The sequence below is a fragment of the Diprion similis genome, chromosome 12 (assembly GCF_021155765.1).
Source record: "Diprion similis isolate iyDipSimi1 chromosome 12, iyDipSimi1.1, whole genome shotgun sequence".
Taxonomy (NCBI): domain Eukaryota; kingdom Metazoa; phylum Arthropoda; class Insecta; order Hymenoptera; family Diprionidae; genus Diprion; species Diprion similis.
The window spans coordinates 11,464,664-11,491,221 of record NC_060116.1 but is presented as its reverse complement, the minus strand read 5'-3'; the positions used below and the strand labels follow the sequence as shown (position 1 = coordinate 11,491,221).

The window sequence follows — 26,558 nt, the reverse complement described above, 5'->3', positions numbered from 1 at the left end:
GCTTCGGATACTGTATTACATGTATACCCCCCCCTGTCCCTTTCAAGCCTTCTTCTTTTCCTGGTTACATTTTTTCGCGTACACGCTTGAGCCCTGCGCGCCTTTCCCGTTCCTCGATCGATTGTAGATTGTCGAAATTGCCTGTAACGTACACGTTCAACGGTTCCAAGTATTCGGCCCGGGTCAACTGATACCGCTGCGTCCTCGGCGACGCAGGCAGGGGACACGTGGAGGAGGGGGGATCTCGTATATCGTACGTGGTTCGACGGTGACGTCACATGCAGCGAGCGCTCGGTGAGCTCGATCCCGACGAGACCGCACGCGATTTCTTGGTGTATGTCGCTGCGTCGCGCCGCGTCCCGGAGCGCACATGGCGAACGACGCATCGGCCAATCAGAAGCGGGGAAACAGCGCTTTCATTCAATCCGGTGCCTCGCCAAGGATCCGCCGATGCGATGCCGCGATGCCCTTCGGCCTGCAGCTCGTCATGCGGATTCCTACGTGCTAGCGGCGCAGCGCAATTGCGGACTCCGGTGCACTGCGTGCACAATATCCATCGCCTCGTACCTGCTGCGTATGCGTACGAAATATACACAGGCATGCACGTGTATGTTGGTATGTCAGGTTGAGGTTCGCCCGTTAGGTGTAGGTTACGTACTGTACGTACGTGCAACGTGCTGCGCCGGTTGCAAGCGATCACGTACGCGGCACACTGTATCCACGGGACGTATCGTGTATACCGATGACTCTATCGTTTCGAATTCTTCTCTCTACTATACGTTATACGTTATATTTTATACGTATACGTATAGGTGTACTTATATGTATGTATGTATATTTGCATGCATAAAATGTTGAAAACAAAAGCACATTTTTTCATCATTGTATGCATATGGCATTCATTGGTTAGGTTTCGTGCATGTATACATATCCGAGGATATACAGCTTCGCATTATTATACATTCGCCGAGTCGCTTACTCACGTGCCTGGAAGCGATACGACATATTAAACGTGATGCGAACGCGTCATAAGTTTGACTTTAGTAGGTAGGTACATATTATGTGTACCTATGCCCGCATACCTATATACAGTGGACGCAAATTTATAAACGTTTATAATCATGTTGAATATATCTACGAGGTGTGTGTGTGTTTTTTTTTCCGTGTCGTTTTTTATACTCCGATTTGTTTTTACTTCTCATTAAGCTATAACTAGTTTTGATTCTCATGACCCGCGGAGAAGTTCATCTTTATTTTTTGCATATCATAATGTTTATTGTTTGCGTATGTAACCGCTACAATTACTACTTGGAATGAGATAAATTCGAAATTTACGTGATAGAAGAGATACATGTATAATATACACGTTATAATTGCACGTATAATACGATCTGCGTGGTTGTTGGGTAGTCGGCCTTTCATTTCCGATTTGTAATTATGGAGGTATCTGCGGTATATTCGAGTATACACACATCCTCGATACTTGTGTCTGATTCAGTAAGAAACCAGTAATTTTCACGAGGAAATGATGTTTCGTTCATTTTTGTTTTTATCCTTTTTTACACGTGCTTGTAGGTATACAGTATAAACTTGTTTCTGAACAAAGAGCTGCAGCTGCCACCTTAAGATTATTATTCATGATCGGAGATTATCTTTTGACCTACCTGCCGTAATTACTTCCTAACGGAAGATTAGTTTTGTTTTTTTTTTCGTTATTTTTTTTTTTATTTTTTTTTTTAAATCTTCTACCGTCTTTCCGTTTTACGAAATCACAGCTGTTTCCGGCCTCGGAATTTGAACGTGTTGTTCAACGCTGTTTTATCTTGTCTCAACTATATTTGTTATTTTTTTCCTGAGCACTGAATTCAATGAATTGATTATACCGATGTCAATGCTCACGACATGGTATAAGCGACCCGTTAACTCCTCATTAAAAATTTTGTTACACAGGCACACATGAAGAAAAAAAAAGCATTCCGTCACTTGATCCAAATACATATAACTTTGAAGGGATTTCCGAAGGCGCCCAGCGTATATTTATGTATACACATACACTGTAAATTTTTTTGCCTATAACGTTCACCCTATATCAGTGAAATACATGTTGACATAGGTATGTGTACTACATCATAATATAGCTAGTAAACAGTTTGTCACCATTTGCAGTTACGGTTTATATATGATCTGGTCACGTGGATACATACATGAAGATAATTCTTACATTTTATCAGCGGTATGAAAAAGTATACGTGCGCACATATGTAGAGACTCCTGGAGTACACGCCTTATCGGTTGAGGTTTGAAAAAATCATGCTCCGTTCGCATGGGAGCTGATAATTTTGTTATCGCGATGATAAGACATTATCGCGAGCGCGCAACGCGATAAAACCGTGAATATAAGTGAAAATACACGAGGGACAGCCCCTTGTATATACGATACTTTGCTGGTGATATACTAATCGTAAGCCGTACCGTTGATATAACATCTATTTCAGGAATGACGTAAATCATAGCCGCAAACTCGATCCTCTGTATCTTACATTTAAAAAAAAGGATGTATATCTTCTGTCTCTCTTTCTTTCTTTTTCTCACTCCGTTGAACTTCTCATTTTCCTTCAAATAATATATACATCGTATTTGTGATATAATTAGTATGAGTTGGTTTTGAATGGCATTGCGTGCGTCATAATATTCGTTCAGTGTTTATTTTCATCGTATGTACAGTGATTTTCTTCTTACACCGTTGATGTGGCAAAATTTTGCACGTGCATTCATTCATCCATTAATTCATTCATTCATTCGTTCATTCATCTATGCCTAATTGAAGCTGCACATATAACACTAGGTTATCACCAATAATCGCTGAGAATCACTTGATCGAAAGTCAAGTAGGTCATAACTCAATTAAACTCTCTAAATTCGTTTCACTGTAACAATCATGCGTGAGATCGATTATCACGAGTAATTTATAAATTCCTTGATTATTTTCATCCTTCGGATTACATTTTTCACGTGGGCTACTAAAGAGAATGGAAACCGTCTTATTTACTGAGACTTGACAAAACATTTTCTTCGACTTTCATGCTTGATTAAGTTGTTGTTAAATTGACAATATATGTGTTATATATATAATTTTTTTTCTTTTGTGTTTGTGTGCATCTCGTTTAAAAGTTAACTATTTTCATATTTATGTGTAATTCTATAGATCTATGACTCGATTTCGTTTTATCTTATCTCTCTCTCTCTCTCTCTCTCTCTCATTCCGCGCCCAAGGTACATAAGGCATCGTCCGCGATTTCACACCTTTTTCAGCGAGTCGTTCTATACGAGAGTCGAAGGTGCCTCTTACGCTGTAAAAGGACAGAGATTATATCAGCTGTAATTAATGATTACAATAATCGTTTCATCGAATGCTTATTGACGGACAATAATTCTTTTCTTCTCAATTTTTCTGCCCGTCATAATCGTAAGTCTTGTTAATTTATAATATGCGATTGCAGCTTTATATCGCACAAGCTGACACACGATACGACGTATACCTATACGTAAATGAGAATAATTGTGCACCTGCACCTCATCTGTGCTTGTTTGTAGAGGGGTGTTATATTCCGGGTACGTGATCGTCAATTTCAGAAGAAGTTTCCTCTTCTCTCGGATGTACTCGCGCGACGGTGGCGAATGGCGATTCTTATGGCCAAGGAGATCTTATGCGCAGCACGTTTTCCCGTAGTTCCGAGCGAGCGAGGGTGTCGTCCCCCATCCCCCATCCCCCATCGCCCATTCCCCATCCTCCCCCCTGCTTCCCGCCAAAGTCCCGAACACGCCACGAATACTAGACGCTGGTTTGTGCCGTGAATTCAACGTCATATTGTTTGGCTGAAATGCTCGTCACGTTGCGAGTGCCACGATGCTAACACTCCGCTCTATAGGATTATAGGCTATATATGTATAACTATTCAGGAATCCAGCCGTCGAGTCCGTCCTACGCGTCGAATCCTCCACACTGCGACGACAAACCGAGTGATCCAAAAATTGGCGAAACAAGAATTCAAGAATAAAACGACGCGACATGTCCAATTTTCCTCCTCTTCATTATACCGCGCTTCGTTCGACTCCTGTATTATTATTCCACTCCTCGCTTTTGCATTGTTCGAAGAATCGCAAATCGCGGGATACGTTCGAGGATGTATTATACGTGCCCGTGTTATCTGGAATAACGCGTTGACCCGAGTCTGTATCTCTCTCTCTCTTTCGCTCTCTATATATGCTTGGCCGTGTGTGTGTGTGTTTGTGTGTTACTTTGGAAAGCACTTTGCGCGTGTAATATGGGGAAAAAAGTTAAAATTCATGAGACTTCTTCGGGCCGGTTCCAGAAAGCGTGCGGAAAACTCGCTGGGAGGAATGGGGAAAAAGAGAGAGAGATAAAGAGAATGGAAAAACAAGACGGGGGGAAGAAAAACGTTTCAGGGAGGGAAAGAGGGGGGGGGGGCTACCCACTTGACAGACATTTTACGGAAACTGTACTACCTACACCTCGTATTCGCGTAACTCTTGAATACCGACTGGTCCGGTACGTGCAACGCATTTGCAGAGGCACCGAAACGCTACTTGAATTTCGAATCTTGTCATTTTGCGTGGATCCTCTTAATTGACCAACTTCACGGCCTGTATATACGCAGAACGTGTATGAATACCTGCGCACACACACACGAATACACACATACACTCCATATTCGCGATGAGCGATTCCCGCACTGGATTTATCGACGTATTCTCAATCTTTCATTCTGCACACGTACAATGAACGTATATAAGTATACTGTACGTACATACCTACATAAATATATTATAGATACCCTTACGCCCCTCTGCTACGCGTACGCCTGCTGTTTACCAAATTGAATACATTAATTATTATCAACGATATATATAAATCGCACGTTCACACAAATGCGTATAATAATGCGCTACGATTGAACGTGAAGGTTTTTTTTTATCGTTTTGCAGATCGCACGCCGGTTCGTTTTATGTTATATACGACAGATCTAAACGGTTTGTAAATGTGAATATTGATCTCCTTTCTATCCCAAAATGTGTGCGTGTTTTCATACTGGCGGAAAATATTATACAGACGAAATTGCATTATGTGAGCAAGTGTGCGTTATTCGTGTGCAGTATGCATTCTGGAAGTCGAGTTTTTGTATGTTGTAAAACCGCCTCTCACCGACGACGCAGCATCGGTGGGTAGGTATAAGGTAGGGTACACCATGTAACGTACGTACAACGCTCTATATCCCGATATGGTCACCATCTGTGTGGCCTGATTGAATAGAAAATTGTCGTTCTTACTCCGAGAACCAGTTATTCTACTTGCCTGTCCCACAATTATTTTACAAAATAATTTCCTATATAAACCAAGTATATAAAGATGCTATTTAAGGCAACCCGCACGATTCGTCGCATCCCGAATGTGTCTTCTTAAACTTCTCTGCATGTTGTGTACATACATTTCGAAAATTTTACCGCATTTATCATACGAACTATTCAATTACTTCTCGCATATCATTCTAATTGCGAATCCTTGGTAACAAAAGCACCTGCCATGCCTTGAAAATTCAGAGCGAGTCATCCCTTAATTACCATTGTATGGTATTGTTCTTTTTTTTCTGTTGTTTGTAATCATTTTTGAGGGTAAGTATGTAATTTCGTCAAATACAGATCATTCGAACCAAATATTACGGCTTGAAGTAATCTTACGTTATTCAGTTTTTCAACAATGATTTGTGGGGAAGAAAGATAATAAAATATGTGAATATTATTCTGAAAGATTTCAGATCTTTGTAACAGCTTCTTTCTTCTATTCCAGAACTATGATAAATTCATGCTGTGTGAGCAAATTAACGAAATTCTGAAACGGATTTTTGGATATAACGAATAATGCAAAATTGGTTGAGCAAGTATCAAATTTATACGATTCAGTGTTTCGGTTGCGAAAAAAAAAAAAATTTACTTGCCTCCTGTGAGGTTTGAACTCACGACCCCTGGTTTACGAGACCAGTGCTCTACCACTGAGCTAAAGAGGCCCATGAGTACTCCTTGGTATCCGACTAATTTCAACCACAGATATTTTCAATTTTACAATTCAAATACACTCTGCATCATAGTTGTCAACCAAGTGGAGTAACAAACGCTAACAGCCATGTTGTATGCCGGCAATTACGAGTTGAATGTAACGGCAGTCGTAGATAAAGAATAAAATAGGGTCTATATTACCATATAATTGCAGTGTATATTCACCAATTTGATTCAAGATTAAGTAAAGACTATTTGTTCAATTCAGGTATAAATTGAATAACGGGATGACAAAAATGCAGTGAATTAATAAAAAAAAAAAGAAGAGCGCTTAAATTTGTACAACTACGAATCGTGTACAGCTGTGTAAATCGGTCTGTTCGCGGTATAACCCTACCAGACTCTCAAGTTACGAATTATTTTATAGTTTGTTCAATTGCATGTGGCTTCAGTACGGCATAAGAAAACCTCTTTTGGCGAACTCGAATTTTGCTTTAGAGGTACGCACACGTTCACTACATACGACGGATAGTAATAATAATCTATCAGCAGGACTCTGAAGGCTAAACAATGAGTTACGAAAATCCTATTATATGAGAGCCGTATGTACATATGCAGCATAGTATAGAATAATTCTATTATTCTGTGATTTCATAACATATAAATAAAAATTATACTTATTAACTCATGACGATATATGCTATATACATATGTACGTACGTTAAATACAAATATATGTATATATTGTCCTTACATATAGATCGAGAGATTTTGCCGTTAATAAGACAGCTACATGGCACCTTGTCATGTTATTCTAATTCGTCCGGATATTATAATGACTGTAGAGGATGTATTGCGTCTTTTGCGCTCAGGCATAACAATATTATTCAGATATTTTTCTTTTTTAAACCTTGAAAGGGGTTTTGATTGAATAACTTTTTGTCCCAGAATCAATCTATATATATACGGGAAGTCGAAAATTCAGCCAAAATATCGTAACATCAACAGAGCTGTGACAATAAATGATTTCGCCGTTTTTTTAGTTGTAATTTTCGAAACCTCGATCACTGCAGTGACTTGGAGCTATTTGCAATTCGATGAATTCGTCGATATAACCCATGCGAAGCTTCATTCTACAAGGGTTTTCATTTTTTGTCAAAAAACAAAAAGAGATAAACTCAAATTTTTCACTTTTTTGCCGATTCTCAGGCCTGAGAATTTATTCTCTCAGTATCAATCTGTAATCACCTTTTCCGACTTGCAGCGCATGTGTATAGCTGCGATACTGCAGTTGGTGCTCCTGATTTCTAGCCAAAATTCAAAATATTCTTCGAGAGTTGGAAGTACTTCACAATATATAATTAAAGAAATCAAGCAACGTAGTTTTGATTTTCTATCTAAATCGATATCCTCTGAATACATGCATATCATCACGCGACGGGCGAAAGAATCCTGACGTTACGAGTACGCGCCGCGTCGATCGTATATGATTCTACGGATAGATGAGTAAAGTAGATTTCAAGAAAACCAAAACAAAAAAAAACAAAAAATAAAATAAAAAATACCAAGAGAGAAAATGAAAGTAGTAAATAACGTCACGTGAGAGTTTTGGAAAGAGATTTGCCCTGTCGTATAAGTATACATATAATACGTGCATAGGTATAGACGGTGTGCGGGTCTCTTATAATATGATACGAAATCTCTTGCAGGCTGCAATACCTACACAGCGTGAATCGTGACGCAAGGCAGATGCTTCTGCGTGTACATACTTCCCGTTTGCGTGACGCTTTCTCCCCCTGGATCTTGCATGCCTCATCTCTGGTCCGGGTTTCCCTCGCCCTCAAAATGTCCTTAAAATACACCCCCCCCCCCCCCCCCCTCTCGCACCTCCTCTCGCCCCGCTTTCGACGTTCAGAAGTCCCAAGCCCTTGAAAAGGACAGCTGTTGCGACGTCTTTAAGATTATACCGATGGGGCGAGGAACGGAGGAACGGCGGAAAGGAGGGCGGCGAGGGGGTTCCAGACTATAACGGGCCTTTTCAGACGCAATAAACGAGACCCAAAAAAACCGTCACGAGCTCCTGGGCCCATTGTCCGATTGAGCGCAGATGCTAACCAATGAATGTGCAATATAGAATATATATAATAGAGAATGGAGGTAGCTCGACAAAGGGAATTGGTCTTTCTCGACCCTTTGGTGCAAACGAGTCTTTTCACCTTTTTTTCTTCTTCTTCTTCTTCTTCTTATTCTTCTTCTTTTGCAGTTTTGCATTATCGCATGAATCTCCTGCGCTCTGCAAGTTTACAATTAGAAATATTTACTTGCCGAAGAAAACAAAATATCGCAGGGACATAACCTATATACGTATCTCGTGGAATGGTGAATATTGAACAATTATTGATACATTACAGCATGAGTCAATATACGTATACGCAGGGTGAGTTTCTAACGGCTGCATGGTCTGGCGTTTGCTAAAATTTAATGCGCATGGGGTTTAATCCGAGAGCAAAAATTTAAAAAATTTTCAATTGAGCATAAGTGCCACCGATAACTGTCAACATTTTTTAGGTTACATACCTCGTGGCAAACCGTTGTTTAAATTTATGACAGTTGATCGCCCTGGCAAACAGCTGCTCTCGGATTCAAGCACATGCGCATTAAATTTTCGCAGACGACAGACCATGCAGTCGTTAGAAATTCATTCCGTATACACGCGTATATGTTACACGAGTTACTGTACAGCGTTAATAAATCCTATTCGAGATATTGTGGGGAATTTTTCTGGGAATAAAATGGTAAGATTCGCGAATATCTGTGAAGTTAAATTCACATTATTCACAAATTCAAATATAGCGGTCTCGATCATCGCCCGACGCCGCGAAACTCAGGTGTACAATATTTCTTTGTATTATACGTACGTATATGCTGAAATCTCTTAACTACGCTACGCGGTATTCATAAAATACGTATATTACGGCCAATAGCTTATCGTTATACAACGATTTTGGCCCGTGTTAACTTCACGCCAGTTTATTAATCGATGTAAGATATCACATACCGGCAGGTAAAAACATTCATAAATGTTTTCCTGTACACGAACGTGTTCATGCGTATACGTATTATGTATTCCCCGCTATAAAAACATGTTCATAAAACTGTTTTTGATATTAAAAAACCGTCTCGTGATCTCTCGTTCTCGAACTCGAACAATTTATACATATCTCTAACCCTATATATTGATACCTAAGAATGGCTATGAGGTATGTTCAAAACCACGTTTGTTCGCAGTTCGTCAGATCATTGTGTCCTTTTATATAAATAAAAAAATATGATAATACATGATTTCCTGTTCCTATAGTATATCGCCGATTTGACGTAAGCAGAAATTTCTATTTTCATGAACAGAAACGTTATATTATATAGCCACTAATCGATTATATATGGGTCACATAATCTTCGTAATCAATTTCAATGTGATACGATACATGGATATTATCCAACGTTGTAAGATATTTACGTCCAACATTACGTCACTGGACTACAAATTGGAGTTCGAACACGAATTGATTATTCGACATTTTGTGCAAATGAAGTAATTCAGGTGTATAACACTCGAGTTTTCAGGTGTCTGCCACACACGCTGATCGAGACAGGTGATGTCGGTAAAAAAAATGTACCCATCTCTGTATACATATAGATGTATGGTACAGAATAAAAAAAAGTGCCAACTATTACAGGTTATCGTTTTCAAAAACCCAGATATGCCCAGCAATAACTGGAATTCTGTGAATCGGATGACGACGCGTACAATGGATAGGTATAAAGAAGAAAGATAGGTATACAGTCCATGTTCGTCACGATCCAGCGTCGCCTACTTTCACGTATGTATGTATATACATAGCTACCAACATGACCCGCTGCCTCATATGACTATAGCTAGCGTAGTCATCGTCAAGAAATCGTAGATTAAAGAACCTCGTAAAGGAATACCTATACATATATGCGTTCATAACACGCGGCTGAGGTATATACTTAATATGTATGTATAGGTGCGTATACAAAGATGCAGAGGTTATAATGAAGGATCGTAAAATGTAGATCGCATATCGCGATTAGAAACGGTATAAATATGTATATTGCATATGGCCATAAAGATCGTCGTCGATAATTATAAACCAACAAAGAAAGAAAAAACTCGTTATATAGCTGTCCGAGGCGAGCGAGACGGCGGGTTTGGTACCCTGCAGCGCTTCGGTGCCGCGTGCATCAGCGGCGTTTTAAAATTCAAAAATGGCGTCCTCCTCCCCCTCCTTCCATTCCTCAGCCGCCGCAGCCGCAACTTGCTCCGACGACGCGAAGGTCTAGAGATTTTTTTTATTCAAATCTCCGCTCGTATATAACATTCTTGGCGCGAAATTCGCGGTGGCCGCACGGTTCTCGAACGACGCGACGGGACGCGACGTAAAAATTTAACAAGGACGGAGTTCCACCTCCTCTGCAGGCGCCGCCGACCCGACAGCTACCAGGTTTCTACGTTCTACACATGCATAGGTATTATACCTGTGTACCTACGTATATACGTATGCATGGATGTACATACGTCTTACACGCACGCATGCACAGCGTCCAGAGTTTGCTGGACGAATCTCCCTCGCTTTTACCCTTGAACTCGACAGACGCGGGCAAGTCTGCAGCGCCGCCGTCGCCGTCGCCGTCGCCGTCGCCGTCGCCGCCTCTCAGCGGTCGAGAAACTACGCGAGCTTTCGCGGCGAAAATCTTATGCGCGGTGACGTCAGAGGCGCAGACGCAAACCCGCCGCTTACGTAAAAATCGCGTTATTTTGACCGAGCCGACGTTCACGCCCTCCCCGTTAAACTGCTCCACGATAAGGCGAAGTCTAAAAGCCGCCACCGCCTATAGCCGAGTACATATAGTCTCTCCTTTATATATTTCGTTCTTGTACCTTTTTTTTTTATCCGTCTTCGTTTTTATAATTGTCGCCGCTGGTGTTGTTGCCGTTGTCGTTGTTTAGTTCTTTTTTATCTCTCGCAAACTTTCCAATTTTTCCCTTTACTCAGCCGCTTGCTGCTATATACTACGATGCTGATCACGCTGATGCTGCTGTAACGACGACGATGACGACGAACCGTTGCGAGAATCGCGGTGTCTTTACATACATTATAGCTGCTTACAGGCCGCACAAACCTATATTGGGAGTATTAACATACTGGAATCGACGGGGTATCGAGAGGTGGGAGTTGAAGATTTTTAATCGCAAAGACCGGTTACCTCGCCTCTGTGTACGAATCGGGTGTGACGTCGTGAAACACTCGCGGTAACGCTTTCCAGGGCAGATATTTAATGAGAGAACGAGATGGAGGAGGAGGGGAAGGAGAAGACGTCGATTGAAATTCATGAACAGAGCCTGAATTTACACCGACAATTTTTGGCACGATTCAATATGCTTGTCCGTGCAGAGAAATAAATGTATCCTAATGGCCGTGTGGGTGCGTGAATGTGTGTTCATATGTGCATGATGATATTCGCGGCGTTGTTTCGTTACTGTTATTATTATTATTTGTTTTCAGCACGCGTCAGTAAAGACAAGGCAATCATTAACGCATGGGCTATAAAATACGCTTTATCGACTCGCTTTTGGAGTTAATGCTTCGTTTGATATTGGAGGCGTGGCGTAGGGCTGAAAATATTTTTACTACGAAACGTGCTCGGCATTGTTGACACGCAATCAAGGATCGCCCATTGTTCTCACTAACCTACAGCACTGTTGTCATTAGCATTTTTTAGCCGTGACTGAGTTTCAGAAACAGGTCTCTCTTTAAATAGATAACGAACGTATATCAGTACATAACGTATCATGTGGATCGTGCTTTTCTCCATTCACTGTCGCACAAAGTTATACATCAGATCTGGGTATAATTGGGATGAGAATTTTTCCATTCATGGATTTATACTCAAATTTCTCAGCCCTTTGATCCGTGCAGTGCTTCTATAAACCCTGCGAAACGAAGTTCAGGTATTTTAGCGTGGGCTTAAGGAGAATTTTATTATTTACTCTCGCCAGTCGCAGTTCAATACGGGGACTCGTCATTATTGCGGCCGAAGGATATAAAAGTCCATGTAACGTTGTATATTAATCACGTGTAGAGACGTTACGCGTCGTATATTTAAGACCTCTATGCTTATTCTGTACGTAACGTCACGTCAGAACCGGTTATTGAGACTTTCGAAAATTCCAAGATGACGTATCGTACGAACCACAGACAGACCCGTGCCGAGGCAACCTTATTACGGAAAGCTGTCTGCAGGATGCAGCTATCGATGATGCATTTTTCGCATTCCCTGGTTAACTACGCAAAGTTTTCGTCTAATCTGGAAACGTAGCTATGCAATTTTTTGTATTCTAGAAAAAGCAATCGATCAAAATCATGGAAATGAATCACAAACTTTTTTGACGCGAAATAATTCGGCGAAAAACTTTAGAATTTTTGAAAAAACACGCAATTCGTAGCAAAGTTAAATTTTATTATATCTTGAAAAATTTTGCCGATACTCTATACCAAGTATTCCTGCTAATACTCACGCTATAGATCGCGAACCGGAAATTTGTTTTTATTTACAATTACAGTTAATTGAGCAAGCGAGATAGTGTAAAAAATGATTTAGCATTGACGGAAGGTAAAAAAAATAATGTGCGGTATTCATTTGATTCGAGTAAATGAACGGTGAATCAATGTATGTACAATGTGCTTCTCACTGTCATCCTCTGATCCATACATCAGAGATCGTGCGGGGTATTACCACTGAGAAGTTTGCAAAAGTAGTGCGATACCGAAGTATAAAAAGTAAACGAGTGACTCACTTACCTTGAAAAAAGTTTTTCAATACGTTTCTGTATGGTTTAACTCATTCAATCGTATAATATGACGTAACTCACCGCACGCGACACGACATTAGCTTACATCGCGAATACCAGTTTCGTCAACGTATGTAACGTGCATACATATAATACACGGTAGATGAACTATAACCATAAACATAAACTTGACGCATCCGCACATTTTCATCCTATATACACTCACTTGAATTCTGATTCAATTGAATAATAAGTTACGGTGAAATCCGGTTTCCTTCATTCGGTTTTTATATAGCAACGTTATTACTATGCGTATTATAATTCTTTCCGGATTTCGAAATTTTATTGCAACTCAAAAGAAAGCGAAGTAAGAAAAAAATTTAAATAAAATAAAATAACTCTCAGCTGTTCTCAGAACGGGTTTTGCCAACACCGCAGGGAATTGGATAACATAGGTATATATGCATAATATTACGTATATGTACCAACGTATCGTCATATACCCGGTGCTCTGTGTAAATTTTTATTAAACCGTGAATAGATCGTGTAAATTAAAAAAAAAAACTTGCATCTGCTTTTCTACAGATTATTCAACATTCGTTCCAAATAATTTTTTTTTTTTTCAATTGCATCAAAGAAATAGAGTATCGGTATTACAAATAAATACCGAGGCAAACCGACAATATTATTTCATCCAGATGCAATTTTTTTTTCAATAAATTATTTTCCCAACTGATAGCGAAAAATATGTATGCCATGATTTGTAATCACACCTCGTGTTCTTGTAAATTAACAGAACTTTGCATGATTGTAATTCATTCACGTTACGATAGCTGCAGTATAGTAAAGTACTTACCCAATAACGTTTGTAGTATTTTTTTCGCGCAAGTCGGGAGGAGGTTTATCGGAAGCTTTCATTCGAGTTCTAGCCGATGTTCGCGGAGCTTTGGCTACAATCAAAAATGTTTAATAACAGAACACCGACCGATGCGAATAAGGTAAAAAAAGAAAGTCGAATGTTTAACTTACTGCGGTCTTCGGGTGGTGACGTTGTCTCAATTTCGCTCAGCAAATTTTCGACTCTGTTAGTCAGAGCTTCGTGGACTTTCCAATCGTGTATTTCTTTCCGCAATATGTAAGTCGGATCTCTTGAACTACCCGCATCGGTATCGAGGCTCGGTACCTTTTTCGCCTTTCTGGTCTGTTCGGTAAATTCTTTTTCTTCATACCGCCTTCCGTGAGTTTGCAAAAATTGTGACGACGGCAGCTGATACTGAATATTGTCGCGATTTTCTTCATCTAACACACAACAAAGGCTCCCTTTTTTTCTAATTTCCTGTACTTTTCCATCTAAATCTTTCTTTCCACTTTCCGGGCTCAAGACCCGCGTCGACGCCAGTTTCGATGCTGTTTTACAATTTGAATTGGCAGACTTCGATCGCACTCTTTTCGGCCCGGTGGTGTAAATTATTCCACTTGCTGGGGCGGTCCAATATTCCGTAGAATGTTTATCCCCATTTCGCGTTTCGGTGACTCGTATTGGTGCCTTGTCGCACCGTTTCATCTTATCTCCAGGCTTCTTACCCTTCTGTCATTCATTACAAGATTATTATCTACATTAATGTGACCGAATAACATTAATAAACTAATTTATTCTAGCCAATTGATTATTCAGTTTTCTTTCTTTCTTTTCCCCCAATATTCGAATATCCTTATACCTGCTTGCTACAGTGGAATCCAAAATATCGGTAGACGCTATGGGGTGGTAGAAAATATGCTGATCTCACAGAGGTTTATTTAACTAGAAATGTCTTTTTTATTGCATTTTTCAACTCGCTACTAATTACCTACACCACTGTAAACGCCTGACTGCTTGCAAGAACTTTTCAGTACTCTGATCTACGCATAATTTTCACTTATAAGAATCAGCTGATTAGTCTGTTCGGCGCCATATTGATCTACAGTTAAGCCATACTTTGAATTTCAATTACGGCAATTCTGTCGTGATCATTTAGCACAAACGGGGATGTTCATTGATTTTTCAAGTTGTCAAATCAAAATTGCACGTCAATATAAATCATCGTCTGCGAGAGCAAAAATGTCGTACAGTTTTTGTGAAAAAATAACATCTCGTCAGGTTAGGTCAAGTTACTTCCATGTCCATCAAATATTTATCGTATCCACCCTAGTTACGATAGACTCAGGCATTGTAAGTTACCGAGAGTTAGGTTATGGAAATTATACCAAACGAATATTGAACGACATAATAATTTTATTCAAGTTAATTAAGATTTACGAAATCTGCGATGTGGCAAATTAAATTGTGAATACATAGCACGGAATCAAATATAAAGAATAACAAAGAAATTGGTTAATGCTGCTGTGCAATAATTGTACGTGAACGAGATATGACTTTAATCTCGTTGTATGTATGATTCTCTGGTGCGTGGAAGCTTTTCGATAAACACTTAAACTTACGATCATATTTTTTGTTTTCTATTCACAATGATCTTGTGAACTGTGCAATGAACTGTCTGTTAAACACAAATGCAACGCCGGTCGAGCACTGAACCTTAGCAGCAGCGGTACGTCAATAGCAGAAAATTTCAAGTGTGATGTCATATTACTATTGCAGGGTGAATATTCACTGAGGATTTGTTGTACTTCAATCGGTGTTGAGTGGTTTATCGATCCGATTTAGGCCGTAGCAAAGACTCGCGGAATTTCTTAAAATATTAAACACCTAATGGGGTAAATTTTGACGGAACCGTGTTGGCCGCGTTTAGCGCGTTTGAAAACTTTTTGTTTAGCTCTCTCTGGCCTAGCCGTCGCCACCTGTCAGTGATCGCTTCCGATACGGAAACATCTGTTCGCTCGTTTCATTTACACTCGGGGATGGCTTTGTTCGCTACTTTCTATTTTTGCCAACAGCAGCTGTAAGCATAACTAAACTAACGAGTTACTCTTGTTGTTGTCGATGAAAAAATATAGCTATATCCGCGTATTAAGCGATCTAAGAGCGACTCGCGGTACGATTCATAGACATTTCGGCGGTTGATTCAAAATAAGCATCTGACCGACGGGAAACGATTATCATTGATATTACCAGAATTATTTCACACCTACGAAATGAAAAGAGCAAAAAGATCAGAGGTAAGAAATCGTCTTGAATATACTATCTTGCTCTGAATCCATTTGCACAGTGTTAGTCATCTCTTCTATCTGCAAATTTTAACATTTATTCTTTGATTTAAGAGCTCACTTGACTACGCAGTACTTAGCTTATCACTTTTGCCGTTCATGTAAAAGCGCCACAAAGGCTGCAGACAATGCTATTTCTGGTATTCTGACGTTATTCGTGCTGTCATTTGTGTTTTAGGTTAATAGAAACACACATAGCAATTATTGAAAGAAGAGTGAATCCTTTTTAAGGACCATGGCTTCCTGTCTTGAAAATATCCAAGTTCCACCTTGTGTTTGGTTTGACGGTGGTGAGAAACGAAATGCCTTGATGTCTATGCTTGCTGGAACATTGGTAAAAATAATGTATTTTGTAATTTCTTCTGTACGATTCTATACGATATTCAACCGTAGAGAAAAATTAACTCTCATCATTTCAAGCAGACACTTACAAGAAACATCTCTGAAAAGATTGTAACGATAGATAGTTAGATCGATTATTGCTTCATTTAGTTTTTTTAATTTTACTTTTATTCCTTATCGCTGTATCAATACAATAAAACCCAGGCTGTGCGTTGTCATAGACTGCGGGTAAGTTGGGTTCCGTCCTCTTTCACTAGGTTTTCCGTACTGACAGTCAACGACAGAATGTACCAAAAATTTATATGTTCAGCTTATGTACAAGTATTAGCATTGTCTCTAACAGTACAGTTTTTTTTAAATTTTAAATGATCTCGAGTCACGAAGTGATGAATCATCAAGAAAATGTAATTTTGAAAATGATTTATTATTAATTACAGTTCTCTATGGGATGGTGGTTCATAATCGATGCTCAAGCCAAATATCCCTCTGAAATGCTTAACGCATATCATGTTTGCGGAGTGTTTGGTACCATATCACTTTTCATGTAAGTGAGGATTAATAACCTATGCTAACCTATCAAAAATTATGCTCTCCACTCAGGTGTATGACACATTTTTTTTTCCAGGATTAATTCAGTAACGAATGCTCAGATAAGAGGAGATGCATACAATGGAGGGTGCCTTGGGGTCAGGGGTGCCAGAGGTTGGCTGTTTATCGGCTTCGTCATGGGATTTGCAGCAGTAATAGCGGCATGTTGGATCTTATTTACTGACTTTATCAGCAAAGGTTAGTTAAATGCAAGAGTTTTGAAACCTCCAAGAAACAACTATTTTCGTTTTGTCATTTATGAGAATAGATCTTGAGAAAATGCACATTAGTGTAGTTTCCTTCATACAATCTATTTGATTGGATTCAAATTTTCAACTTACAGGCGCGCCGCATTCCTGGCCTGGGGTTGGACTTCTTCTACAGAATGTATTTATATTCCTGGGATCATTGACTTACAAGTTTGGTCGTTCAGAAGATCAGTGGGGTTGAACGGCTAATACATTACTATTATATTTATTTTAACTAATGTAATATTTCTACTCTCAGTCTCTTACAGATATTTCGTAACTATAAGATGTGTATGTAAAACAGTAATTGTTAAAAATATTACGAGCTATGGTTATTTATGTGTAGTACTCAGGTACCCCCTACTTATTATAAGTACATATAATAATATTGCGCATTTAATAAGTGCTGATTACAGCGGAACTTGTAACAAATATTAAACGGTAATCATTTCCAAAGATGATTATCGTGAGCCTTTGGTTTGTATGTGTATTCCAAATATAATCTATGCTCTTGTACGTCCTGACATCTTGCAGAGCCTTGATATTGCTTTCCACACGTTGGATTAACAGTCAGGGCAAACAAAATTCTAAACACCTTGAACTATAAAAAGAAAGCAAAAAAAAAAAAAAAATACGCGATATTAATGTAGGTATTATATATTTACACTCGATATGAACAAAATATATATTGGAAATTCGTGATTGAAAGTATCGTTCATACTTGGCTGTCAGAGCTGATCATGATGTATTACGAGGAGATTTAATTGATTTTTTCAATCAGACGGGTTTCAAACTTTTTTCGTCATATTAATTGTTAACTCATGATTGCAGCATGCGCATTGAGTTACGAATACTGCGGGATAATTTTTTTACTGTTATAGAATTTTGATTGGTCAACGGGGACCAATAGCAATGGTTTGTGACAAGTAATTCGACCAATCGGATTTCGCCACACAAACACATGGCCCTTGCAGCCGACAGAAGCTTGGAGAAGTTGAGTAAAAGTCCAACGCGGAGCATTATCTGTTTTTATCCGCAAATACAAACTGTACACGATTTCCAATGATCCGTTAGTGCTGTTTGTTGAGAAGGAAGCGTTACACTTCATTATTAGATACACGGTATGTCAAAATCTTTGAGAATTGTATGCTTTGTCCGGCCGGTAGACTTAACCAAATTTGACAGCATGACAGCTTTGCTCAACGCAATAATCTACTTTTATAAATATCCTCACTAATACTAGTCATCTTCATTCTTTTAGTACAAAATGAATCGTAAGAGAATGCTTGCCGTTTCACTGGCTTTTCTTGCGCTCAGTATATTCATTGACAGTACTCATGGAGTTGCTGTTATGAGCATCGACTTCGGCAGCGAATGGATGAAAGTTGCCATCGTATCGGTGAGTAAACACTACTAATTATATTTATATACAATTCTGTTCAATTTTCCATCCAGCCACAGTGCTCGATCACTATTTATATGTTGCGATTCGATCTTTTACCATTCAATATGGTTAAAGAATCGCTGATTTTTTTTTTTTACTACTGACCTATTTAAACGATACATAACTTGTTCAATGAAGGAAATGGTTGCACAGCGCCATGTAGATTGCATAAAGTTTGTTTTTTGTTATATTGTATTCACATTATTGGGTACCTCGTTTAGTAAATGTGGATTACTACATGGCACCTCCAGACTTGATTACGTAGAATGTTTAAATCGAATTTAACAATTCATTCATTTCTTTTTGTTAAACCACTTTTAAATTTGTCAATCTATTATTCAGCCTGGAGTGCCGATGGAAATAGCTCTAAACAAAGAATCTAAAAGGAAAACTCCGGTAACAATCGCGTTTAGAAATGGAGAGCGTACCTTTGGAGAAGATGCCCAGGTTGTCGCTGTACGATTTCCGAAAAACAGCTATTCCTACATCTTGGATCTTTTGGGAAAATCGATCGATCATCCATTGGTTAAATTATATCAAACAAGATTTCCTTATTATGAGATTCTTGCCGATGAAGAACGTGGAACGATTATTTTTAAGCACGATGAAGAGACGTTTTATACACCTGAAGAATTACTCGCTCAATTCTTGTACAAAGGAAAAGAATTTGCCGAAACATCTGCTGGTCAAAAAATAAATGAGGCCGTAATTACAGTGCCTGGATTTTTCAATCAGGCTGAAAGAAAAGCACTGCTTCAAGCAGCTGATCTTGCTGGTTTAAAGGTTCTACAGCTCATAAATGATTATACAGCTGTAGCTTTGAATTATGGAATCTTTCGAAGAAAAGAAATCAACGAGACTTCTCAGTACATTATGTTTTTTGATATGGGGGCCAGTAGTACGACGGCCACTGTTGTTGGATATCAAAATGTGAAGACAAAAGAAAAAGGTTACGTTGAAACCAATCCTCAGGTTAGCATTCTAGGTGTTGGATATGATCGAACACTTGGAGGCCTTGAGATGCAAATTCGGCTTCAGAATTATTTGGCTAAGGAGTTTGATGCCATGAAAAAGACGCCAAATTCTGTTTTTGATAGTCCACGTGCTATGGCTAAGCTTTTCAAAGAAGCCGGACGTGTGAAAAACGTTTTGAGTGCAAATGCTGATCATTATGCACAAATTGAAGGATTGCTCGATGAAAAAGATTTCCGTGTTCAAGTCACTCGAGAAAAATTAGAAGAACTGTGCGCAGATTTGTTTGAACGTGTTGCAAGGCCAATCGAAACCGCATTAGAGACTTCAGGTCTGCTTTTGTGCAAATATTTTCTGAACTAATCCCAACATTTTTAAATTTCTCACAATATATATTAATCCATTTAATTACAGCGTTAACTATGGATATTATCTCACAAATTGTTTTGGTGGGAGCTGGTACTCGTGTGCCTAAGGTACAAGAAAAATTAACGGAATTCGTAAAGCTTGAATTATCTAAAAACATCAATACTGATGAAGCTGCAGCTATGGGTGCCGTTTACAAAGCTGCTGATCTCAGCCAAGGTTTTAAAGTCAAGAAATTCATCACTAAAGATGCAGTTCTCTTTCCTATTCAAATTGTTTTCGACAGAAATGTGGATGGGACAACTAAAAGGGCAAGTAATATTTGAATAAGTACATCAGTTTTAAAGTATCCGAACTTAACCATCCATTATAATAATTTGGTGTATTGGTCGAGATTGATTAACACTTGCAGCTGTTTGGATGCCACTAACTCAGGTTACAGGATTACATTGAATTCTTTGAATAAAACCCTGGACTTATTTCCTCGTTTTTAGTTAAAAAGGTTAAAAGTGCCGGGAAAATTTCATAAACTCTTTGAACATCAAAACGAATTCCTACAGGTTCGAAGAATGCTGTTCAACAGAATGAATGCTTATCCGCAGAAGAAAATAATTACTTTTAATAAACATACCGACGACTTTGAATTCAGTGTCAACTATGCTGAGTTGGATTACTTGCCAGCCGACGAAATGGCGTAAGGATTTACTCTGTTATAAAATATGTAACTTGATTAATCTTTCATAGCAGTATCTTTATTCGAGTTCTTGGAAATTCATGAATTATTGAACTATTCGAGCGATATTAATTTTACTGATTAATAGGGCTGTTGGCAATACAAATTTGTCAACAATTTCTCTAACTGGCATAGCTGATGCTTTGAGTAAGCATGCCAACGAAGGAACTGAAAGCAAAGGAATCAAGGCGCACTTTGCAATGGATGACAGTGGAGTTTTAAATTTGGCTAATGTTGAATTAGTGTTTGAAAAAACAGTTGTTGCAGCTGAAGAAGAAGAGGGTACTTTTTCAAAGCTTGGCTCCACTATAAGTAAACTGTTTGCAGGTTTGTGTTACCTGCCTTGCAGAAAATGGTCGTACATTCAATATTTTTTTTTCCATCAACTTGTTTGTTTACTTATTTATTCTTTACTTTCAAAAAGATTGCTTGTGTGTGTATTCGTTTCTGTTATCTAAATTAGCCTAAATTGGAGTGTGTCTGTGGCAGAGAACTTTATTTTCTCTTCTATACCAGTGTAACAACGAAATGTACCGATTTGCTTATGTCCATTACTTACAGAAAAAATTTACTAATCCTTGACTGTTTTAGAATTAAAACTGCATTTTCTGCTCATTCTTTTACGAACTTTACGAAAGTCAAAATGGTACTCCAGCATTTATTTCGTGTGAAGACATGTCTGTCGAACAAAATTCTTGGCGGGTTTGGATACCTTCAAGAACAAATAAATTTGTCATTGCTGTCGTCATATAAATGCTAATTATAAATTGCTTTTGGTACCTTATTGGGCAATTTCTTTTTTTCTTTACAAAATTATGAAAAAACACCACACATACAAAATATTTCAAACAATTATAGTGATACGACCATTTTTTGTCAATCACTCATTCATTTTCAGTGCACAATCATTATTCCAAGGTTTTTTTTCTCAATCACATATGCGATTTTGGTATATTCGATATTCATTTTGCACAACCTTTGCTGCATTTTTCGTCTACGTTTGCCAGAAACTGAATCTTTTTATTCGGTATATTTCGGAGCCTTTTGATTGTTTGTTCTATTATATGTTAATGTCGAAGTTACAGTACAAGACAGAACTCATTCACTGATATTTTTATTACTCAGGATCAGATGACAAAGAACCAGCGGAAAAGGTTGAAGAACCACCAAAAGATGATACAAAACCAGTTCACGAAGAGCCAGATCAACCTGGCGTACAAAAAGATGCAGATGCAAAAGCACAGAAACAAAATGAGACTCAAACGGCTGAAAATAAACCGAGTAATAAAACTGAGAAGGTAGAAAAGGAAAAAAAACCTAGCCTAGTTACTCTCAAAGAGCCAATTCCATCCACTGAAGTCAGATTAGGACCAAAGACTCTAGAGGGAACAAAGCTCACAGAATCATCGAAAAAGTTAGTATTATAAAAATAATTTCTTGTAAGCATTAAAAAACCTGTAATTAATCTGTTTTTCAGAATTGAGGCTCTGAATCACCATGATTTAGAAAGATCTCGACGCGAAGGAGCTCTGAACAGTCTCGAGGCATTTGTTATTGATGCACAACAGAAACTACAATTGCCAGAATATTCCGAAGCTACAACACCTGAGGAATCCGAAAAGATTTCAGCTGCTTGTTCGACACTTTCTGATTGGCTCTATGAAGATGGATATGACGCAGATGCTGACACTTATGAGCAAAAATTGGCAGAACTGAAAGGATTGACAAATGACTTGTATGCCAGAGTTTTTGAACATAAAGAAAGGCCAGAAGCCTTAAAGGGAATGGTTTCCATGATTCATGGCAGTACTACCTTCCTTGAAAAGGTGACAAACGTGACCTCCAGCAGTGAAATATTTACCGAAGTTGAGTTGGAAACTCTTCAAAAAACTATTAATGAAACGCAGGTAAGAGAGTCAGAAAATATTTGTAATTTAGGGTAGTTAAAAATTGAATAAACGAGTTAGCTAATTTTATTCGTGTTACTATACAGGAATGGCATGACAAGATTGTGAAAGAACTAGCGGATATACCTTTATATGAACCTGTGAAATATACAGTTCGAGATATTGCAAACAAAATGGCAATTTTAGACAGGGAAGTAAAGTATTTGGTAAACAAAGCAAAAATTTGGAGGCCCAAGCCGAAGGAAGAAGAACCAGCAAAGAATAAAACAACTGATAAATCAGATGAGCCCGCTGCAGAAGCACCAGATGGTTCTGAAACAATAGAGGTTCCTGTTACAGCAGACGAAGCACCTGTAAAGACAAAAGAAGAAGAAGACAAAGATGATGGAATTGTAGAGGAGGAACAAAATAGTAATGTTGAAAGTAACGGTGAAACAGATGATGGCAACATTGAAATTGTTAGTGAAAAAGATTCCCAGAATGAAACTGGGGAGACTTTAGAGCTGCCGGAATCTGATCCAGTAAAGCCTAAGGATCAAGCTAACCAAGAGGAGCCGCACCAAGAATTATAAGTAAAAATGTATTTAAAAATGTATGAATTTTAAGTAATGTTTGAATGATGTGTGTGTTAGCGAATTATTCATTATCTGCACATTTCAACGATCAAGTACATTTGTTAAAAGTCCTGGAGACCCATGCAGAAAATTATTTAATTCTCTGATGTTACTTGAAATGCTGAATTCTATATTGAATTTTCTATTTCACATAGAATATATTTAGGCAAGAAAAGAAGTGTGATAAATCAGTCTTTACATAGCAGATCATAATATTCCACGCTTCTTTGGAGTAAGAAGTTTTCTCCTTTAGAGCAAAACTCATTTTTTTGTCATTAATATTCTACATCATTGGTTCAGTATCAGTTTTTCTCCGCTTTCAAAGAAACTATATAATTATTTCATAATTTCCTTTAGAAATCAGTCGTGGAAAATATAAATTGGTTGAAAGTATGTAAAGGATTGAGTTAATAAGTGAGATTCTTTGTCTAGAATTTGCAAATGCCTGGGATCATATAAAATCTCAGAGTTATTAGGCTTGATTAAAGAAGGGATCGAGAACGAATCATAGTAGCAATTGGAATGATGAACAATTTAAATACGATAAATATATGAAAGTTAATTGATATAACTTAAATTTGTAACTTAAATTTAAAATATGATATAACTTAAATTTGTAACCTAAATTTAAAATATCATCTCGTTTAGAGTAACAAAAAAGGGTGCAGTGCTCTTATATTTTTCGAATAATAATCGTTGAACAACGCACAACTTTAGATTGACATTGTCTACTGAAATTAAACACGGAAATAGTCATTTCTTAAATATCATTCCAGTTACTATAAAGCACGAAAAATATCATAAATACAATGCCAACAGAGTAGTTCCGCATTTATAAACATGACAAAAAAAAGGATTAGTCATCTTTATGACAAGATAGTTCAAATGAGTTATTTGGTAGTGATGTAACTTAAGTGATTATTGATACTATCCTAAAATTTACATTACTGGTAATTCATATTATATATACTGTATTTGCATCTAAACACAAATACAACGTAGCGTTGTAAACTCCATTCCATTATAAAATTATTCATAATCTCGACAATGAAATGTGTTATTTATTATTGATTTGGGCGAATAAAAGTGTATTTGTTAAAAAAATTTATTCTCAGATAATATTATTAACAGTTCCTAGCAGTTTTCAAAATTATATATGTGTATAGGGTAGCACCTGCATCAAATTAAATTAATAACACTATAAAATGCTTCACTAAATTATCATTTGATCCCAATAATGACAAATCTTGTGCTTGCTTGCAAATACGACAAATTCCGCTGCCACTGCAAATATAATTTGCCAGTATTACAGAATATGAAAGAAACATATATGTAAAACTTCAGTATATATTTATTAAAAATGTTATAACATTACGTACTAAAACAATTACAGAAGCTAGGAATCAACGGAATGAACTATTTCGTCCAGGTCTAAATCTGAATTGAGGGTTGGTGTAGAAATCGGCCTTTCTTGCTGGTTCTGCAAAACGTCTTCTTTTGTAGCTGTAAGAAAAATGATAATAAAATAGATGTTAGTAAAGGAACATACGATTAAGTTATTTGATCTATTTCAATTGATCATGCATCACAGTGATGAACTCATTAAAGCATTAATTAAATTTTTTGCAATGGAAAGGTATGAAATATTTGCGAGCTAAATAACTAGAACCAAGTACAGCGTATGACAATTGAACAATTTTCAATTTCACAATGATACTCCGAGGTATATAATATTGATATATAGAATAATGTTAATTAACAACGAAGTGCTACAAATTGAAATTCAGGTTTTAGTTTTAATAATTTGATGTTCACAACGTTCTCTACATTTTATGATACACTGTTGTTGAACTTGGCAGTATTCTTCTTCCAGGACTTTGTTGAGTTCAATTTCTCTTTGCATATTTATCAAGGCATCATCAATTCTTTGGCATAGTGTTGTCGATAGATTATCCATGCCTGCTAGATATGTTGTTTCGGATGCAGCAACAGCCATCTTGTGAGCATAATCCATAAAGCCAATCAGTTTCTAAAATTTATGGAAAAATATTATTGAAACTTTTTTTAATGTGGAATTTCTGAACTCTACCCAATCAGATCTTTGAAACTTTGATGTAATCATTGGGAATACTGTTGAATAATTAAAAATATTCTCACTGTAAGAATATCCTTTTTAAGTTGAACCTCAGCTCGTACTTCCACAATCATATCCCAATGTGAATCGCACACTTCATATATTAGAGTTTCTCTTATGAGGACGATTAATTTAGTCAACATATTTCTGTTGAATTTTAAATAGGAAACCATGAGTAAAATTTCCATACCAGGCTTACAGAGTAGACACATTGCTGTAATTTTTTAATTCACTGGCATCTTACCTATATTCTCTACTTGTTGATTCAATTGCAGAATATGTGATTGTCAATACTTGTGAGGCGGTGTTTACAGCGTCTATTGTCGACTGTTTTATCATATAATCGTATGACAATGTTTTAGAGTCAGGTGGCTCCAGGGTTAGCTTTTGATCCGCACATGGTTTTTGTGTTGATGTACTGTTAACGAACAATGTTGTCGAAGCATACTAAAAATAGGATAATAAAAGATGCAAGTAATGTTATTTTGGGGACACAGTGGAACTGCATCATCGAAGATTTTCAAACTAAAATTTGGAAATCTGCTTTGGCTGATAATTTTTATGATATTGTTTAAGCTGTGATAATGTTCAATTTACGGGTTTAAGTAGAAAACCTGAACTGCAGTTTGCAAGTTTAAAATACCATACCATGATAGGCCATGTTCTTCTGATGATAGCTTTCAACACTTGACGGCATGCCATTTTGTTCTTTGATAATTTAATGTTACAAATGGAATTACCGGCAAAAAATTACGTTCGTACAAAACAGTGAGTTTAGGTTAGGAGCATAATACATGATATAACGTATTATTCGCTAGAACAGTCTACATAATTTTTCTAACATTTAGCTAGGACTTATGCCTCTGTTAGACCAATTCATTGCGTACGCATTTTAACCTGTTTATTGTAATTTTAATGATCAATTATCTCAAAAACTGTTCGTAAAGCATCTAAAGCGTTGTCTAAAGCATTGAGTGAATATGTTGTCTGTGGAGTGATTCTGTGAACGCGTGGTGTGTGAAACTGGTTTGACATAATATACGCCTGACGTCGGGGGCGCTGA

The 26,558-nt window shown here is 37.7% G+C and overlaps 4 protein-coding genes and 1 non-coding gene across 7 annotated transcripts; 2 read left to right on the top strand and 3 right to left on the bottom strand.

The window, feature by feature from the left end:
- Positions 1–6,011: 6,011 nt before the first annotated feature.
- Trnat-cgu lies at positions 6,012–6,083 on the bottom strand. Its single transcript has one exon. It is a non-coding gene; the product is annotated as a tRNA-Thr (tRNA).
- A 7,624-nt stretch (positions 6,084–13,707) lies between these two features.
- Positions 13,708–16,080, bottom strand: LOC124413250. Its single transcript, XM_046893712.1, has 3 exons — positions 15,425–16,080; positions 13,976–14,534; positions 13,708–13,896 (listed from the first exon to the last, which is right to left on the bottom strand). The coding sequence occupies exons 1-3, from the start codon at positions 15,428–15,430 to the stop codon at positions 13,799–13,801; spliced, it is 663 nt and encodes a 220-aa protein (XP_046749668.1). The 5' UTR covers positions 15,431–16,080; the 3' UTR covers positions 13,708–13,798.
- A 185-nt stretch (positions 16,081–16,265) lies between these two features.
- Positions 16,266–17,795, top strand: LOC124413251 (transmembrane protein 50A). The gene is made up of 4 exons (XM_046893713.1): positions 16,266–16,481; positions 16,927–17,033; positions 17,115–17,275; positions 17,421–17,795. Exons 1-4 carry the CDS (start codon positions 16,383–16,385, stop codon positions 17,525–17,527), a joined length of 474 nt encoding a protein of 157 aa, XP_046749669.1. The 5' UTR covers positions 16,266–16,382; the 3' UTR covers positions 17,528–17,795.
- A 486-nt stretch (positions 17,796–18,281) lies between these two features.
- Positions 18,282–23,532, top strand: LOC124413245 (hypoxia up-regulated protein 1). Of its 2 annotated transcripts, none has more exons than XM_046893703.1 (9): positions 18,282–18,446; positions 18,587–18,724; positions 19,112–20,072; positions 20,156–20,418; positions 20,668–20,801; positions 20,929–21,122; positions 21,966–22,254; positions 22,318–22,747; positions 22,834–23,532. In XM_046893703.1, the coding sequence occupies exons 2-9, from the start codon at positions 18,593–18,595 to the stop codon at positions 23,317–23,319; spliced, it is 2,889 nt and encodes a 962-aa protein (XP_046749659.1). In that variant the 5' UTR covers positions 18,282–18,446; positions 18,587–18,592; the 3' UTR covers positions 23,320–23,532. The 2 variants fall into 2 exon arrangements, with proteins under 2 accessions (XP_046749659.1, XP_046749658.1); XM_046893702.1 differs by having other exon boundaries at positions 18,283–18,446; positions 20,929–21,167.
- Positions 23,533–24,678: 1,146 nt separating this feature from the next.
- On the bottom strand, positions 24,679–26,467 carry LOC124413249. Of its 2 annotated transcripts, none has more exons than XM_046893710.1 (5): positions 26,144–26,467; positions 25,740–25,942; positions 25,519–25,642; positions 25,189–25,357; positions 24,679–24,864 (listed from the first exon to the last, which is right to left on the bottom strand). In XM_046893710.1, exons 1-5 carry the CDS (start codon positions 26,195–26,197, stop codon positions 24,758–24,760), a joined length of 657 nt encoding a protein of 218 aa, XP_046749666.1. In that variant the 5' UTR covers positions 26,198–26,467; the 3' UTR covers positions 24,679–24,757. The 2 variants fall into 2 exon arrangements, with proteins under 2 accessions (XP_046749666.1, XP_046749665.1); XM_046893709.1 differs by having other exon boundaries at positions 24,685–24,864; positions 25,189–25,390; positions 26,144–26,465.
- Positions 26,468–26,558: the final 91 nt, after the last annotated feature.